This window comes from Arvicanthis niloticus, unplaced genomic scaffold (assembly GCF_011762505.2).
Source record: "Arvicanthis niloticus isolate mArvNil1 unplaced genomic scaffold, mArvNil1.pat.X pat_scaffold_316_arrow_ctg1, whole genome shotgun sequence".
Classification (NCBI taxonomy): domain Eukaryota; kingdom Metazoa; phylum Chordata; class Mammalia; order Rodentia; family Muridae; genus Arvicanthis; species Arvicanthis niloticus.
The window spans coordinates 1-18,383 of record NW_023045971.1 but is presented as its reverse complement, the minus strand read 5'-3'; the positions used below and the strand labels follow the sequence as shown (position 1 = coordinate 18,383).

At 48.5% G+C, this 18,383-nt stretch overlaps 1 protein-coding gene and 1 long non-coding RNA gene across 3 annotated transcripts; one reads left to right on the top strand and one right to left on the bottom strand.

The window, feature by feature from the left end:
- Positions 1–11,741: 11,741 nt before the first annotated feature.
- LOC143433927 (uncharacterized) lies at positions 11,742–12,887 on the bottom strand. The gene is made up of 2 exons (XR_013070279.1): positions 12,436–12,887; positions 11,742–12,343 (listed from the first exon to the last, which is right to left on the bottom strand). It is a non-coding gene; the product is annotated as an uncharacterized LOC143433927 (long non-coding RNA).
- A 509-nt stretch (positions 12,888–13,396) lies between these two features.
- On the top strand, positions 13,397–18,345 carry LOC117701906 (DAZ-associated protein 2). 2 transcript variants are annotated; one of them, XM_034493319.2, is made up of 4 exons: positions 13,397–13,602; positions 14,759–14,877; positions 15,577–15,745; positions 16,956–18,345. In XM_034493319.2, the coding sequence occupies exons 1-4, from the start codon at positions 13,590–13,592 to the stop codon at positions 17,276–17,278; spliced, it is 624 nt and encodes a 207-aa protein (XP_034349210.1). In that variant the 5' UTR covers positions 13,397–13,589; the 3' UTR covers positions 17,279–18,345. The 2 variants fall into 2 exon arrangements, with proteins under 2 accessions (XP_034349210.1, XP_034349209.1); XM_034493318.2 differs by having other exon boundaries at positions 13,419–13,602; positions 15,577–15,822.
- Positions 18,346–18,383: the final 38 nt, after the last annotated feature.

The window sequence follows — 18,383 nt, the reverse complement described above, 5'->3', positions numbered from 1 at the left end:
AGTTCCCTTCACATCCTTTAGGAGGGGCGGGGTCCTACCCGCAACCTGCGAGCCAGTCAAGCACAAGAAGGTGTGAAAAGAAAGGCAAAGTTTGACGTAATGGAGAAAAACAAGCCACTGTTTTAGGGGCCGTGATGGTGGGGAGGGTTTGTTTTATCCACTGGCTTTTGAAGGTAGAGGAAGGCTTAGGGGCCGATTAGGGGGCCAGGGGAACGAAGGTTTGGGAGGTAATGAACAAAAGAAGGAAGACCAGTGGAGTGAGAAAGAATGAGAGGAGACAGCAGAAAAGCGTTATCAATCCGGCCAAGCGGATTCCCAACAGTCGACCCAGTCTGTTTCCCTCTTCACCCTCACCGCACACCCATGTTTCCGTGGTCTAGGATGACCTCGGTAGGCCGTGCAGAAGCAGCATTAGGAGAAAACGGACGAAGAGCAGAGCCTGCCCAGACAGGCCCTTAAACCTCTCCAGTGGAAGCGCACACTGAGGGGAGGAGAGGGAGCAGCGCACGCTGGTTCTGACCAACAGGTACACTCCAGACTGCCTGCATCTTGGTGTTGCAGAGTTGGGCTGTTTTCCTGGGGCCGGCGAGGAGGCACTGCGGGTGAGACTAACTAATGGGTCAAGAAGCAGAAAGCTTAGGGTTTTTATCCGAGCTTTTCCATGAGCACTCTCAGCAAATAATGCAGTTTAGTTTTACAAAAGGAGGCAGAACCTGGCACCATCCCACCTGTAGGACCAGCTGCCGGAGAAGCTGCAAACCGAGTGAGCCTGTGAATTAGGAAGCAGCCTGAACAGACTCTCTCTCTCTCTCTCTCTCTCATCTCTCTCTCTCTCTCTCTCTCTCTGTCCTCTCTCTCTCTCACACACAGCCTCAGACACACCCCACACAGACATACATCCCACACATTCTCCACGTGCATGCTCACACACATGCACACCCACGCATACTTGGGTGCACACACATTCACACACATAGGCACACACAACACATACACCACACACACCCTTTATGCACATTCATGTACACGCACACACCACATGCACACAGACATGCACATACATCACACACACACAAGCACACACACACACAAGCACACACACAGACACACACTCCTCAGAAAAAGAAAAGACTGGGGATGTAGCTCAGTTGGTAAAATGCTTACGTAATATGAACAAAGCCCTGAGGTCAATCCCCAGCTACGCATTAAGCTGAGGACAGGTGCCTATAGTCCCAGCACTCGGGAGTTTGAGACATACTGGTCACATAGTGAGTTCCCAGGCCAACCTGGGCTATAGAGTAGATTCTGCTTTAAACAAATAGATTCGAGGGAGGGGGAGGCTGGAGAGATGGCTTAGTGGGTAAGAGTGCTGCTGGCCTTCCAGAGTTCAGATCCCAGCACCCGCAGAGGGCGGCTCACCACCACCTGTAACTTCACCTGACACCTTTTTCTAGTGGGCACTAGCACATGCTTGACATACAAATACACAAATAGAAATAAATTTCCTTCAGAAGCTTAATTACTACCGTGTCAGCGTTGAATTTCTAGAGGTGGGGATGTCTTAGGGAGACTGAGGTCACTGTACTGCCTGCATCACAGACCATGGGGCCACGTGGTAACAGGGGATTGGGAAACTTCCTGGGGTGTTCCATGATCTACTTACCTCCCAAAGGTCTTGTCTCCAAATACCACCACATGTGGGTTTTGGGTTTCAGCATATGAATGAGGCTAGAGAAATAAGCAACCTGTGACAGCAAGCTGGGCTGCAGGAAAGTGAAGGGGAAATTGCCCAAGAGGAGGTAGGAGGAGCCCACACCCTGGATTCTTTCTAATTAATTGGACCTTATTTCTTTGTCTTGCAAAGTCTTCTGAACATTTATTCCTTCCAAGAATCCTTCTTCAATCTCAATACCCCATTGTTATAAAAGGATTTTGCTTTGATTGCATCACTGTCCCAATAACTTTGTAATATAATTTGTAGTTTATAAGCCACTTATTTGTTTCTTTTTGTTTATTGCATTTATTCTGAGGGGGTGGGGAGAGAGACAGAGAGAAGGAAGGAGGAAGGGAGATGGAGAAAGAAAGGGAGGGAGAGGTGTCTGGTGATCTGTTGAAGCAAGCACCTTTACCCACCCAGTCCTTTCCACAGCACCTCTGTTTCTCAAATGTGTATATGGTTTATCCAAAAGATAAATAATAAGGCCTTTCTTCCTCTTTCTGCTCATCCCCTCCAAACACTCAACCTGTGAAAGACACAGTGGACTGTGAGAACATTCTTTGTCACAGTGCCAGAAAGCTGCAGCAATCTTGGCAGGTAAACCTTGGGTTCCCACCTTCTATGTCATAGAACAACCAAGTTCTACCAGGATCCACGAATGTACTCCAAACCCTGCCTTTGGCTGCATGGACAACTTTGTCTTCTCCTTCTCAGCACTGGTTAAAGACATTCATGGCTGCTCCTGAGGGGTGGGGGTGGGAGGCTGGGGACACAGGTGTGAGGCCAGGGCTGCCACAGCAGTGGCTCATGTCGGTCTCTAGGGGACAACTTCTCAGCTGTGAAAAGCAGGGCAACACCATTGCCAAGGCGATCTAGGCCAATTTTCATACATCAAGGGAGAAGATTCAGCCTTACTGGTCCCTGAAGTCCTGTGAGGAGGCCATAGAGGAACCGGGTGCTGCTGACAGCATGAGGTGACCTTAGGGTGAAGAGCCAGAATTTTAGGAAACATTCATCCAGCAAGGACTATAGGCAAAGCATGCTCCACTCTTAAACCCTCTCTGAAAAGCATCCGCACTGTTTTCTTCTACCTGACGTTAGTAGTGACATAAGACTGCATTGCTGGGTGGTTGTCACTGTCTCTGACAGAGCCTGCTCCCTACAGTTCAAAGGGTAAATATGTTGTGGATTTTAAAAAAGTTTTTTGCACAGTAACAAGGTGAGGAACATTTTAGCTCATAAATTATTTACCAACCCTCACAGGCATAATGGACCGCTTGCATATTCATCACTTTGTCATGCATTATTCATGAGAAGTTCCCCTCAATGGCTGGGAGAGAATGAGGTTGTTGGCTGAAGTGTTGAAGAAATTTGGGCTTTTGTCCTTCATCTCTCTTCTCTGACAAGTCTCTACATTTCCACAAAAAAAAAAAATAATATTAAAGGAAAAATATCAGTGCCAGCGGATGTGCAAATGAGGGGAAGAAACCCAGCAGGAAGTAAACCGACAGAACCCCCTAGCATCCATCACTGATGCTCACAGCGCAGATGTGTGGCCCATAGCGGGAGGGCTCCCTCTTCTGCTGGGGCAAGGAGGGTCTTGCTACATGGCTCAGGTTGGGAGAGCATGGAGTTGTTGGTTGAAATGTTGAGGGAATGTAGAACATTCTGTGTAGATCAGGTTGGCCTCAAAATTGTGTCTGTCTTCCTGCCTCAACCTCCTGATGCCTAACTTGGGACACTGTTCATGCAACAAAGGAGTTGTTTCAACAAAACTTGTGGGACTGTGGCTGATAACTGACACCTCTGCTGAAGAAGTATCTGTTGGAGACTGGGTCCAGCCTGGTTCACCTAGGCTAGCTAGGGCTACATAGGAAGAAAATTGGGTGTGGCGGCACATGCCTTGAATCTCAGCAGGGAAAGGAAGGCAGATCTCTATGAATTCAAGGCCAGCCTGGTCTACAAAGCAAGTTCCAGGCCAGCCAGGGCTACACAGTGAGACTGTCTCAAAACAAACATACAAAGAGTATTTGTTAAAAGAAAAACCAAGGGTAGAGAAGTGCTGGCACAGGCCTTCAGATCTAGCACTTGGGAGGCAGAAGCAGGTAGATCTCTGAGGGAGGCCAGCCTAGTCTACAGAGTGAGTTCCAGGACAGCCAAGGCTACACAGAGAATCCTGTCTCGTAAAAAAAAAAAAAAAAAAGAAGAAGAAGAAGAAGAAAGAAAGAAAGAAAGGAAGGAAGGAAGGAAGGAAGAAAAGCAAGAAAACAAATGAACAAAAAGCAAACAAAAGAGAAAGAGAAAAAGAAAAACAAGAGATTGGAGAAGTGTCTTCACTATTAAGATCATGCATTGCTTACAACCGCCTGTAACTTCAGCTCCAGGGGGAATCACTTCCAACCACTATATGCATGCTTACACGTGCACACACATACATACTCATAATTTTAGAGAAAAATCCAAAAAGCAATGCACTGCAGTGATCGGTCAGTGGCGGGTAGCACTTGCGGCTCTTGCAGGGAACAGGGATTCAATGCCCAGCCCTCAGGTCAGGCAGTCTACAAGGGCCTGTAACTCCAGTTCCAAGGGATCCGGTGCCCTCTTCTGGCCCCTGATAGCACTACATGCATGTGGTATGCATAAAGGCACACACGTACCCACACAAAACGAAAATTAAAAATTAAGACGCGGAAACAAAATACAAAAAATGAGAACAGTTTACTAAAGCCAGGCCTGACTGGGGTCTGCTGGTGCTGATCTATGATCCCAGCCATTCCACTCTGTATGTATGATCCCAACTCACTCTGTAGACCAGGCTGGCCTGGAACTCAGAAATCTGCCTGCCTCTGCCTCCCAAGTGCTGGGATCAAAGGTGTGCGCCATCACTGCCCACATTCCACCATTTAAGACAGGAAGCCCAAAAGTTCGAACTCAGTGTGCAGCAGCTGTGCTCTTCCAGATCTGTTTTCTGGGGCTGGAGAGATGGCTCAGCGCACAGACTGCTCTTTCAGAGAACCCAGGTTTAATTCCCAGCACCCACATGGAGGTCCAGAACCACCTGGAACTCTAGTTCCAGGATAACCATGCCCTCTTCTGGTCATCACCTGCGAGAGGGTTCTAGTCCCAGAAACTGGAGTCATGGGCTGTTGTAAGTTGCTGTGTGGGTGCTGGGAATTGAATCCAGGTTCTCTGGTAGTACTGCCAGTGCTCTGACCATTGAGCCATCATTCCAGCCATGAGGCTGGCTTTTTAAAAGATGTTATTTATTTAATGTATATGAGTATACTGTCACTGTCTTCAGACACACCAGAAGAGAGCATTGGATCCCATTTCAGATGGTTGTGAGCCACCACGTGGTTGCTGAGAATTGAACTCGGGACCTCTGGAAGAGCAGATCTGCTCTTAACCGATGAGCCATCTCTCCAGCCCTGAGGCTGGTTTCTTAAACTCTCCCTGCCTCTCCTAGCTTTTGGGATTACGTACCCCTCCCCACCATGTCGGGCTGGGAAGGGGTATGGGGGGGGGGCTTCCTTGTGTGTATCTTTCTTATTCCTGAGAGGGCAGTCTTGACTACTAGCCTCATGAGAAACCCTGCATTTGTGACAGACTCACAGGTCTGGGTACTAATCTGGCAATAGTCACTTGTAGTGTGGAAGGCTGAACAGATAGAAGTCTTTTTCTGTTTTCTTAGTGCTTGGGATTGAACCAGGGCCTTGTGAATGTCCAGCAATCCTCCAAGCACTCAGCTGTTCCTTAGATCATGGATGGTGTCCCTAACCGTAAAACGTCAATCATATTTATCTTTGGAGATTTTTGTTAAGTTGGAATGAAAAAATGTGTACAAAATCCAGGGCTCTCGGCACCATTTACTTGTTATTTATTTATTCTGGTTTCATTTAGTTTAGTACTTTTTTTTTTTTTTTTTTTTTTTTTTGAGATAGGATCTTACTGTTAGCTGAGGCTGGGCTCCCTGTCATGGTCCTCCTACCTCAGCCTCTCTTTGGGTGCTGGGACTATAGTATTCCCTCCATCTTGAAGGTCACCTCTCTAATATATTGGGAAAGCTAAGTGGGAGCTAAGATTTCCTCACCTCTGTCCCCAAGTTCTCTGTTGACAGTCTGTCTCCTTCTATCCCAGACCACTCGTTTGGCAGCTGGTCTCAGCCTGGAGCTCCTGGTGGGTTCCACAGACTGTGTAGACTCTTCCTCTAGTGAGTATAAAAAGGTCTGTCTGCCTGTCTGTCTGTCTGTCTTTCTTATTTTTCTCTCTTTCTTTCTCTCTTCCCTTCTTTCTTTCTTTCTTTCTTTCTTTCCTTTCTTTCTTTCTTGTCTTTCTTTCTTTCCTTATTTTACTTTGCTGGGTGTGCCTGGAACATGCCTTTACTCCTGACACTCAAGAGGTAGGAGGCAGGGTGGATCTCTGTGAATTTGAGACCAGCCCTAGTCCATATAGTGAATTCAGGCCAGATACCTAGCAAACAAAACAAAATAAAACAAATAGTGTGTGTATTTGCCTGAGGAGGCCAGAAGTGGGCATCGGATCCCCTAGAACTGGAGCTACAGCTGGCTGCCAGATGTGGGCGCTGGGGACAGAGCTCAGGTCCTCTGGAAGAGCAACAAGGACTCTTACCTCTCAGCCATCCCTCTACCTGTTCTGTTTGTGTGTTTTTTTTCTCAAGACAGGGTTTCTGTGTAGTCCTGGCTGTCCTGGAACTCACTCTGTGGCCTCAAGTTCAGAGATCTGCCTGTCTATGTCTCCTGAATTCTGGGACATGTGCATGTGCATGTGCCAGCACGCCTGGCTCCAGCCCCTGTTCTTTAAAAAATTTTTTTTTAAACTTTTATTTATTAGTGGGGGTTTGTGGGGTGCGTGGCAGGGAAGAGGTGCTAGGAGCCTTGTGGGAATGTGAGGTTATCTAGTAGAGGGTTATAAAAAGTCTCAACTCCTCAGTCTCAAGGAGCAGAGAAAGTAGCGAGCTCTGGTCTTCTCAGGAAACTCTAGAAAACACACACACACAAGTACTCGTGCGAGCATGCACACATACAGATACATAAACACACCTCATATGTACACATACTCATAGACACAGCAAACATGCACACATGTATTCTCTCTCTCTCTCTCTCTCTCTCACACACACACACACACATGCATACATGCACCCATACACACACACTCATAAACAAACACGCATACAGGTACACACATACTCACAAACACATAGTCACACATACCACACACACACACACACACACACACACACCTTTCAAAGAATAGTCAAATCTCAAACCCGCAAACCAATAAAATATATATATATATATATATATATATATATATATATATATTAGATCACTCAATTTAATTTCATTTTAAACAAGCCTTAAGTCATTCTAATGCAAGAGCTGAGATTTCACAGACAGAATACACTAAAACCAATGGAGAGGCAGTCCTGCTCCAGACAGGGCTCAGTAGGCTGCCCGGTGGCAGTACAGTTAGTGCTTTAAAGTTACTGTACATAGCAGGGTCTGTACCTTTCTTAAAATGTCTCGCTGAGACTAGGAGACAAGGCTCCATTTCCCACCAACTATCTGGTAATAGCTGTTCCGTTAGTTACATAGAGGCCAGCCACAGCTTTGAAAAGACTCCTTCAAAGAGCCTGCTGGATGCTTCACACAGCCTCAGCCTCCTCTTTGGTCTGAGAACTAGGAGATTGCTTTATTCTCTATCACACAAGGATGAACATGACAAGTTGTGGGTGTTCAATAAACGTACACTTTCACAAGAAGACCTCAAATCAGACTAGTGGAGACTAAAGGACCAGCGAGGAGAAGAGTTACTGTGGCGTCTGTTTATGTCGCTGTAACAGGGACCCGAGAGTGGATACTTTGGCTCATGACTTTGGTTGTAAGGACACAAACAGCATGGTGTCTGTGTTCTCATTCAGGGTCCACTGGCTGCTTCACAACCTGAAAGGGGACAGGCTAATTCAGAAGGGGACAAACATGCCATGGCCTCATTTACAACAACTTACTCCTGCAAAAGCTGATCCTGTCCCAGGAGACTTAACTGGCTCTCACAAGATTACCTTCTTGGAACCCTTTCCAGGGTTGCCCCATCTCAGTCACCACCCACAGGCCCTGCCTGACACTGGGGAGCAAGCTTCCAGCACAGGAACCTTTTGAGGACAAAGAATCATTTTCAGCAGCCTTATGTCATAGCTTACTCATCTCCAGAGCAGCAGTTACTGTATCGTGTTGTAACTTTCCATTCAGAATCGATCTGGTCCAGGGCCCATTAAAAGGGTTCATTAGCATCACCTTTGGCTTCTTCCCTCTTCATCTCAAGATTATTACTGCTTCCTCCCCCTACGCCCCAGACAGGATAACACTGTATGGCCCTGACTGTTCTGGAACTCTCTATGTAAACCAGTCTGGCCCCAAACTCACAGACAACCTCTTGCTTCTGTCTTTATTCCTTTCTCGGTTCTACAGAAACACATAGCAAGTGCCACACCCAGAACAGCTCGAAGGGTCTCTGGCCCTGAAGTGCCTGAAGTAGATCAGAAACATGAAAAAGAGTCAGAAAACAGCAGGCAGGCAGGCAGGCGGGCAGGCAGGCGGGCAGGCAGGCGGGCAGGCAGAGAGACAGAGGGTGGGTTAGGGGCAGGGACAGAAGAAGAGAAGACATACTGATTTTCTTTTTTTCTTCCACAGGGTCTGCCTTCCAAGTGCTGGGATTCGAGATGTGCCCATTATACCACCATTGATATTTTTAAATTCCTTGAGGATTTAAACATGTGTATAAAGTGCTTTCATAAAACTCACTCTCTTAATTTCTTCCCCTCTGATTCCTCCCTTATTCACCCTCATAATTTTCTTTCAATTTCATGTGCTCTTTTTTGGTATGTATGTATGTATGCATGTATGTATACCATGTACACACCCTGTGCCCTATAGACTGGAAGAGGGTGTCAGATCCCTGCAGTTCCAGGCCATTGTAAGTTGCCATGTAGATGCTAGGAACCAAGCTCAGTCCTCTGTGAAAATGGCAAGTGCTCTTAACCGTGAGCCATCTTTTTAACCCTCATCTGTATTACTTTTTAAAACGTTTTAGTTGGCTTGGCAAGATGGCTCAGTAGGCAAAGACACTTACATACCTTGTAAGCCCAGAGACCTGAGTTCTTCATATACAGCTAGAAGGAGAGAGCTGTTTCCACCGAGTTGTCCTTTATACATGTACCATGCATGACACAAGTGCCCTCACGTACACATCACACACATGACCACAATAATTAGTAATACTACCTTGAGATATAATAATACATAGTGAGCTGTATATGTTTATAATATACAGTTTGACCTTCTTTATTCTTTGGAGATTGTCTCACTATGTAACCCAGGGTGGTCTTGAACTCATGATTCTCCTGAGACAGCCTCTTGGGTGCTGGGTTTGCAAGTGTACCAGCATGTCTAGTTTGTTTGAGACATGATCTCTCTACATAGTTTGTCTGTCCTGGAACTCGCTCTATGTAGACCAGGCTGGCCTCCAACTCACCTCCATTAAGACAATTCCCCAAAGACATACCCCAGCTTAACCTAAATCTAGAAAAATCCTTATTGAGACTCACTCCCAAGGGATTCTGGGTCATCAAGCTGACAATTAAAACCAACCATCACAAAGCCAAATGTGAAATATGATATTGTAGCTCAGTTCAACAAATAATGAAGATAATCACAGACAGTAAAAACGTCCGGGCACCAGTTATGTGCAGTGACCACAAGACCAGAGAGGTCATTGGGTCCTCTGAAACTGGAGTTACAGATGGTTGTGAAGTGCCATGTGGGAACTGGGAATTGAACCTGGGTTCTCTGAAAGAGCATTACCTACTCTTAATCACCGAGCCATCTCTCCAGCCCTAAGAAAAATAAGTGTTAGAATACAGTGCCCAACTCAAATGGCCAGTCTTCCGAAAAACAACTCACTCTGCAGAGGTACCACTTAAGAAGACAGAGAGAGCCGGGCGGTGGTGGCGCACGCCTTTAATCCCAGCACTTGGGAGGCAGAGGCAGGCGGATTTCTGAGTTCGAGGCCAGCCTGGTCTACTGAGTGAGTTCCAGGACAGCCAAAGGCTATACAGAGAAACCCTGTCTCAAAAAAACCAAAAAAAGAAAAGAAGACAGAGAGAGCTGAACGGATTTGAACCCTGACAAATGACCCTGTTGACTGTTACAGAAGGTGGCTTCCTCTCAGTCACATGACCCCACTCTAGACTTGCCCTCTGCCTGTCTTTCAGTGTATTTCAATAAATTCTTTGTCTTTTCCTATCTGGGTAAATTCTTTTTTTTTTTTTTTTTTTTTTTTTTTTTTTGGTTTTTCGAGACAGGGTTTCTCTGTATAGCCTTGGCTGTCCTGGAACTCACTCGGTAGACCAGGCTGGCCTCGAACTCAGAAATCCACCTGCCTCTGCCTCCCAAGTGCTGGGACTAAAGGCGTGCGCCACCATTGCCCCGGCTCCAATGAACTCTTTTAATGTATCTTTTAATGCTATGTTGTTTGGACTGGTCTTGAGCTCCTGAGACCAAGATCCTCCTGCTTCAGCCTTCCAAGTTCCTGCAGCTGTATTCTTATATGTATCCAGAGTTTGTTATTGAACCTGGGACCGCCTGCCTCTCAGGGCCACCTGTCCTGCCTCCCTAGCTACTGTGCTCAGCTGTTTACACGGCTGCTGGGTGTTCAGACTCAGGTCTTTATTACGTGTACAGAAAGTGTTTTACCAGTGAGCCAGCTCCCTAGCCTCTTTCTTAAAAACTTATTTTTAAATTTAAGTTTATTATTGCTAACTTACGTGTGTGCGTGTGAGCACTTGTGGAAGACAGAGGGAGACTTTCTCCTTCTGCTGTGGGTTCCGGGGATTGTCCTCAGGTTATCTGACTTTCATGGCCTGTACATCACCTGCTGAGGTAAAGCAGCACCCACAAACACATGTGCATACACAAACACGAATACACAAAATGTAATTATAAAATGTTTTACATTTAAAAACAAAAAACACACATATGACCATGTCACTTTCCTACTTAAAACTCTTCAGTGGCAAATCAGGGCCCTTCTGACGGAAGGCATTGTTTCCACACAGGCTCTGCCCTGGGTTAGCATGGCCTGGCTCCTGCTTCCTCTTCAGCTTTGTCTCTCACCAGTCCTACCTTCCTTGATCTGGCCACACTGCCACATTGTCACGCCACTCTCTTTGAGCACTATGGCATGCATGAATGATGTCTTCCTTTTCCCGGGATCTTCTTCACTTCTTTAGTGGCTATGCACTCCTCAAATTTCATCTCAGGCATCATCCCCTCCCGCCCCCCCCGCCCAGGAAACCTTCTCTGACCTAGGAGAAGATAGTAGGCGCTTATCTATGTGCTTCCTAGCATCGCAGAAGTGTTGGCTCTAACTGCTGCACTGTGGTTACAGTTTTTTTCTAGGTGTAAGTTTCAAAATGGTGGGGGACTCTGCCCGCCTCGTCACAGTTGTTTCTCTAACGCTCAGGATGGGTCCAGCCTGACACAGTGGGCATTCGTTAGGTATTTGCTACATTCATGTATGAAAGCTTTTTGCTAAGTGAAAAAACACAGGGGTGCGTTCTTCTGTCCAGGACCATAGCCAGCTGCTCCTTAGCGCCTCCTGGTGGAGAAAGCAGCGAGCTGCAGCTCCTCATTTCCCGCGGGGCTCGTTTGGCCGCACTCCTGCATCCTCAGGCCTCGGGTTCAGAATATTAAGCAAAATAGCAGACACCTAGCATAGGAAGGACCGACCAACCCGAGGGCAGCTCTCACGTGCAGGAGTCAGCCCTAGGAGGGCCTGGATACCGAATTAACCTTTTCTTCATTAGACGGTGGTCCTGGAAAGGTTTACACCATAGCAGCATCTGAATTTTTCTTATTTATCTGTTGCTGCTATTATTGTTTTTATTTCATTATGTCTATGGGTGCTTTGCTTTAGATAGACAAGGACATGTAAATACCACAGGTTTTATAATAATGATTTAATCCGAATCAAATCAATATAAATACTTAAAGGGAATTTTAAAAATACCTAAGAGAGTTCCCAAACAGCCTTTAGTTAGCACAGCCTAGTCAGGAGTTGCTCTGTGTGTTGACAGAAAAACAAAATGGAAATCCTGAGCCTGGAACCGGGGAGGCAGAATACAAAACTTGAGTCTGTAACCTGTCCTTTAGATCAGTTTTTCTTTTCTTCTCAAATGTTTCTTTTTGTGTCTGCGTGAATCTATGACACGCATGCGCAGGTCCCCAGGATGAACCAGATGGGCTCTTGACCCCTGAGCCGGCTCTCCCACACCCTTGGATGTGTGTTCTGTTGAAAAAGGAAACAGGGATGCTCAAATAAGCCCGGCTTGCCTCTCAGGCTGCTGTGCGAACTGGACGAAAACTGTAATAGTCACCTGACACACAAGCAAGGCGTGAGGTCTCGGTGTTGGACGAATCAGGAGTCCGTTTGCCCGAGGGCCTCTCACGCCAAAGCCTGCCCGTCTACTTCACCACGCACAGCACACACTTCTGCAGACACCGCGTCTGCATCCATGAGTGCGCGTACGGTTGCTCAGCACATATCCTGGAACGAGGAAGCAGAAAAGATGCAATCACTGTCCTAAGAGACGTCAGCTCTGCTCTTCAGGACAACGGAGTGTGGGCTAAAGCACTCACAGCATCTGTAGGGAGACTACAGGTCCCCTTAGGACGTGCCAGGCCAGGGTGCAGGCGCTGGCTGCATCCCCTCAGCTTGTGCTGGGGCACACACGGTATATCTCAGCGCTGGGAGCAAGGCTCGGGGATACAGTACGTCTCAGGGCAGCAAACCAGGCGCGGGGCCATGGTCCATCTCAGAGCACGGAGCCGGCCGCTGGACCGTCAACAAGAGCCTGGAAAGACCGGAACGCAGGACAGGCTAAGGTCTGAGGTCTGGGCCGCGATTCGCAGGCCCTGTGGAGTCGTGACAACCTGGAGCTGGTGAGCAGAGGCGGCTCAGAGTGTGGACGCCGCCCGGAGACAAGCCCTACACGAATTCCGCTATCCTTAGGGCGGGGCACGCGGTGAGGGCGGGGCTGCGCAGGGAGGAGGGGCACGCGTGAGGGCGGAACACGCAGCGCGGGCGGGGCACGTGGGGAGGGCGGGGCATGTAGGGAGGGCGGGGCATGTGGGGAGGAAAGAGCGCGCGGTGAGGGCGAATCCGCGCAGGGAGGGCGGGGCAGCGCAGGAAGGGCGGAACACGCAGTGAGGGCGGGGCAAGCGGTGAGGGCGGGGCATGTGGGGAGGGCGAGGCATGTGGGGAGGAAAAAGCGCACGGTGAGGGCGAATCCGCGCAGGGAGGGCGGGGCTGCGCAGAAAGGAGGAGCGCGCGGTGAGGACAGCGCGCGCAAGGAGGAGGGGCATGCGGTGAGGGCGGGGTGCGCGGTGAGAGCGGGGAAGGAGGGGAGGGGCAGGAGGGCGGGGCCGCGCAAGGAGGGCGGGACAGGCGTAAGGGCGGGGCACGTGGTGAGGGCGGGGCATGTGGTGAGGGAAAAGCGCGCGGTGAGGGAGAAGCCGCGCTGGGAGGGCGGAGCCGCGCAGGAAGGAGGAGCGAGCGGTGAGGGCAGAGCGCGCAGGGAGGGCGGGACACCCGAGGAGGGCGGGGCCTCGAGCGCCCTCCTTGTAGCGACTGGCGGGCCTGCGAGGAGGCGGGGTTTCCGGCGGCAGTGCACTCCGGCATCGACTGACGCAGAGTGGACGAACGTCACGTGACACGGAAGTGACTCCGAACAGGAAGAGGACGAGAAAAATAACCGTCCGCGACGCCGAGTGGAAGCGGACTCAGAGCCACCATGAACAGCAAAGGCAAGGCCGGGAAGCGGCAGGGGCCTTCGGGGAGACGGGCGGGTTCGGGTCGAGCGGGCCCGGGGGCGGACGGGCTCGGGGCGGTCTGTGCGGTTCTCCTCAGCAGGCCGCGGAGTGCGGCCGCACCTGACGTGGCCGCCCCCTCCCCCACACGCCGCAGCCGCTCGGCCCTCCCGGCCCCAGAACCTCTGTGGCGCAGTTTGGAGCCGTGGGCTCCGGTGTGTGAGGTGGGGGGGCTCTTCCGTGACAGACACCGGCTGGAGCGAATGGGGAGCTAGAGCAGGGATTTGGGTAGGCCAATGGAGGGCCGACAGAGGCGGGGCGCCGCGCCTCGGAACAACAGGCCTCAGCGGAGCTTAACTCGTGAGGTGCCGGCTCCGCCGCACGGACCCGGCCTTCAGCGACCCCTTCCCGCCTGCCGTGGACTTCTCGCGCTCGCTCCTCAGGGCCAGGAGTTGTGGCCGTCCCTGTGCGTGTGCTAATGTTTGTCAGAACATGGTGGCGTTTACCCCCCTCCTCACCCGCCGCGCTTCTCATGGTCAGATGCCATTCACTCACTCTTTGCAAGTCGACCTTGAGTAGGAACTCGTGAGGTAAACACTCAGAACCGTGGCTTCCACAGAGTCTGGACTGGTTACAGCACAGCCCGTGGGAGGTAGCCCAGGGTAGAAGCCCGCAAGAAGCGGTCAGAAGCTCAGGAACCGGTCCTCAGACCTGACCTCTATTCGGGAGGGAACATGGCCAAGTTAGACTTGATTCCTCCATGGTGTGCTAGTGGGAACAGCGCCTTCCATTGTGAGGGCGCAGAGACAAGCCTTATTTTCTTGGCTCCGTGTGGCAATCTATTTGCGACTCTTCTGCTTGCTCCCACTAAGTTAACTACCCTATGCACCCTGCCCAAATTGGTAGCTCTGTTTACAAACTTGTTTTGATTATTTTAAGCGTGCCTGCCTCTGTCTGAGTCTGTGTGAGTGTCTGTGAATGGAGTGTCGGTGTCCACAAAGGCAGAAGCTAGAGTCGAAAGGAGGTTGTGTCAGATATGGGTGCTGGAACTGACTTGGAAGAGCAGCTCTTTGTCTTACCCACTGAGCACTTTTCCAGTTTGCCATCCGCCTAATTTGATAGACGACATCTCTCCTCCCCTTTTGTATTCCAGGTCAATATCCAACACAGCCTACCTACCCTGTGCAACCTCCTGGGAATCCAGTATATCCCCAGACCTTACATCTTCCTCAGGCTCCACCCTATACTGATGCTCCACCTGCATACTCAGAGGTACTGCAGTTTGCTAAACTTTTAACTAGTTGAGAACACTCTTGGACCCCCTTGTTAAGTCTTCAAATCTGATGACTTCACAAGCAGAAGATGCTCTGTTAATCATCGAAAACCTAAGTTGATAATTACCATTGGAACTGAATATATTATCTTATTATGTTATTTGACACATGCTGAGTTAAGCTGAGTTTGGGGTCCTTTGAGCACAGTAGTAGCTGTCGATGCAAATGACCCAAAATACTGTGTGCCAGTGACTGTAATCAGTGTGCTATCTGCACACACAAGAAGAATGGACTCGTGAGCCATGCATGGTGGTATATAGGCTAGTAGTCTCAGCACATGATAGGCTGAGGCAGGAGGAACCTGAATTCAAGGATGTCTTGGGCTATATAACCAAACCCTGTTTTCAAAACTGAGCAAGGGGCTGGGGATGTAGCAGGTTTGGTAGAGTGCTTACTTAGCATGCACCAAGCCCTAGATTTGGTCCCCAGCACAATGTGAACTGGATTTGGTGTCAAAGGCTTTTAATTCCATAGTCAAGAGATGAAGGCAGGAGAATCAGGAGTTCAAGGTCGTGTCTACTCCTACATACTTGAAGGCTAGCCTGAGCTACAGGAGATGATTTCAACAATACTTAAACAGATTTCATATAGGAATGTCACACAAATAATATTTTGCCTTCTCTTCTGCTTCTTTTAGCTCTATCGTCCAAGCTTTGTTCATCCAGGGGCTGCCACAGTCCCCACCATGTCAGCTGCATTTCCTGGCGCCTCACTGTATCTGCCTATGGCCCAGTCTGTGGCTGTTGGGCCTTTAGGCTCCACAATCCCCATGGCTTATTATCCAGTTGGTCCCATCTATCCACCTGGCTCAGCAGTGCTGGTGGAAGGAGGTTATGATGCAGGTGCCAGATTTGGAGCTGGTGCCACTGCTGGCAACATTCCTGTGAGTATGGCTAACCAGGAGCTCAGCCCTTGTATACCTGAAGGGTCTAAAATGACTTCATAATTCATTCTCCAACCATCCCTGGGAAGTAGTGGTCAGGGTGGGCACTGCTGCTGTCCAGCAGAAATGTGGCTGGGCCAATCAGGGCATTGGGCACAGCCTTTGGTTTTAGAGTTAATCAGATTGATTTGTTTTCTTGTCTTATTAAAATAGCTAGCCAGGTGATAGTGGCATCTGCCCTTGATCCTAGCACTTAGGGGCAGAGACAGGGATCTCCGAGTTTGATGCCAGCCTGGTCTACAGAGCAAGTTCCAGGACAGCCAGGGCTACACAGAGAAACCCTGTCTATAAATTTAAAAAGACTGCTAGCTGCTAGCTTCTTTTTCAGTTGTTCAGGCACGGTGAACTGGTCTAGGGGTGCTGCTTGCCGTGTTCATAAGCATTTAATATTTGCTGTTAGCGGGGAATGTACTAAGAACCTAGGTAATTCAGAAAGTAGAATGCACAGTCCTTAGTAAGTGGATTGTAATTTCCAGGTCCTCCTGCTTAGTGATACTGCGAATGGGGTTTGTAGCCACAAGGGTCTAGCAAAGGCCATCTTCTCAGGAGTCACATTCTAGAGTCAGGTGGCAATGGTCTCATTATTGGCTTTTAACAGTGTTGTATGTTAAAAATCTGGAGTTGCTGGAGATGTAGCCCAGTGGTAGAGCATTTGCTTAGCATGTACAGGAGGCTCTCCCCCTCCCTAGTAAATAAAACCCCACATCTCAAGAGATCCTGTGGGGTGGGAGTGGCTCTCCCCTGAAAAGGATGGGATCTGATATTTACAGGTTGTATCTTAGAGCTAGAACTCTGGGTGAATGAAATTTCATGATTGTGTCTAGCTAGGGTAGACTTAGCTCCTTTAAATGCTGGTTACTCGGTATGGTAGTACATGCTGTAATCTTAACAGTGGGAAGGCTGAGGCAGGAGACTTCCTTTGAGTTTCATGTCACCCTGGGCTACATGAACCAGTCAAGTGAGAGTTACTCAGTGAGACCTTGGGTTGACCTACCCTACTGCCTGCACATTGCCACCTTCTTACACAGCATCTGCTTCCCCTGTGCCCACTGTACCTTGTCCTTTCCTTCTAGCCTCCACCTCCTGGATGCCCTCCCAACGCTGCTCAGCTTGCAGTCATGCAGGGAGCCAACGTCCTTGTAACTCAGCGCAAGGGAAACTTCTTCATGGGTGGCTCAGATGGTGGCTACACCATTTGGTGAGGAAACGTCGCCACTCCTGTGCCGGGGAAGACATCATATACCTTCAGCACTTCTCACAATGTAACTGCTTTAGTCATATTAACCTGAAGTTGCAGTTTAGACACATGTTTTTGGGGTGTCTTTCTGGTGTCCAAACTTTGAGGCACTTTTCAAATTTAATAAGGAACCATGTAAGGATAGCAGTCCCTCCCTAAAGCATTCTGAGGTAGGGAGGTATCCATTCTTCAAATGAATGTGAGTGAAACAGCCCCAAGGCTCTTCCTTAATTCCTCTGGAGTGATGCTGTGCCATGCTGGTCTTTGCTTCTAGTAATAAAACATCAAATTAGGTTTGGAGGGAACTTTGATATTCCTAAGAATTAAAGTTGCCAAATTATTCTGATTAGTCTTTAATCTCCTTAAGTCTTTGATTTATCTTACTTGTTAAATGAAACGCATTAGCTGTCTGCCTTTTCCTTCCCATCCTCTGCCCCACCTGTCCCTACTCTTCCACCCACTCCCATCGATGTCCATCGAATCAGTGGTGCAGGACCGAAAGCCAGTCAGACTCAGCCCCTTGTCTCCCTGCACCTGTCCCACTTGACATTTTTAACTCGTCTTTCATAAGGATCCTTTGAAGCCCCGTGTGTCCCGAGCACAAACTCCATTTCTTCGGGTTTTGTATATCTCCAGGCAAGGTGAAGGGTACTTTTTGGACCCGCCTCATAAACCATCACTGTATCATCATGAACCCAGACTAGCTGTGGTGCCAGAAACCTGAACTTAAACAACAGTTTTAGTGTAAACTGTCCTAGGAAAATTAAAAATGACAGGCAGGGAAGAAAATGCATATCAAAAACTTGGCTTTAAAGCCTAATTAAGGGAGTTTTAGATCAAAAACTATCACTTCCTGAGTGTCTCATGTAGCCACTTGGGCTCCCAGGAGTTTCCTGAGGTGGGTTAGTAGGGTCACGTGAATGCCTCACTATGACATGACTTGAGTCCAGTGAGATCTCATTAGGATTAATATTTCAGGGATCCTTAATATTTTGATTTGTTTTCCGAGATTGGATTTTATTTTATTTTATCTGATATTTCAGTTCATCTAAATCTTGTGTTCTGTACATGTGATGTTTGACTGTACCATTGACTGTTATGGAAGTTCAGCGTTGTATGTCTCTCTACACTGTGGTGCACTTAACTTGTGGATTTTTTATACTAAAAATGTAGAATAAAGACTATTTTGAAGATTTGAATAAGTGATGAAGTTGCATTACACCTCACTCCAGCATTCTTTACTTAGCATGTGCTCAGATGGCTT

Bases quoted from the DNA above. Each gene is read 5' to 3' on its own strand.
- LOC117701906 (XM_034493319.2), top strand. The intron at 14,878-15,576 runs GTACTGCAGTTT...TGCTTCTTTTAG, and splicing joins CTCCACCTGCATACTCAGAG to CTCTATCGTCCAAGCTTTGT. The intron at 15,746-16,955 runs GCTCAGCAGTGC...CTTTCCTTCTAG, and splicing joins TGGTCCCATCTATCCACCTG to CCTCCACCTCCTGGATGCCC.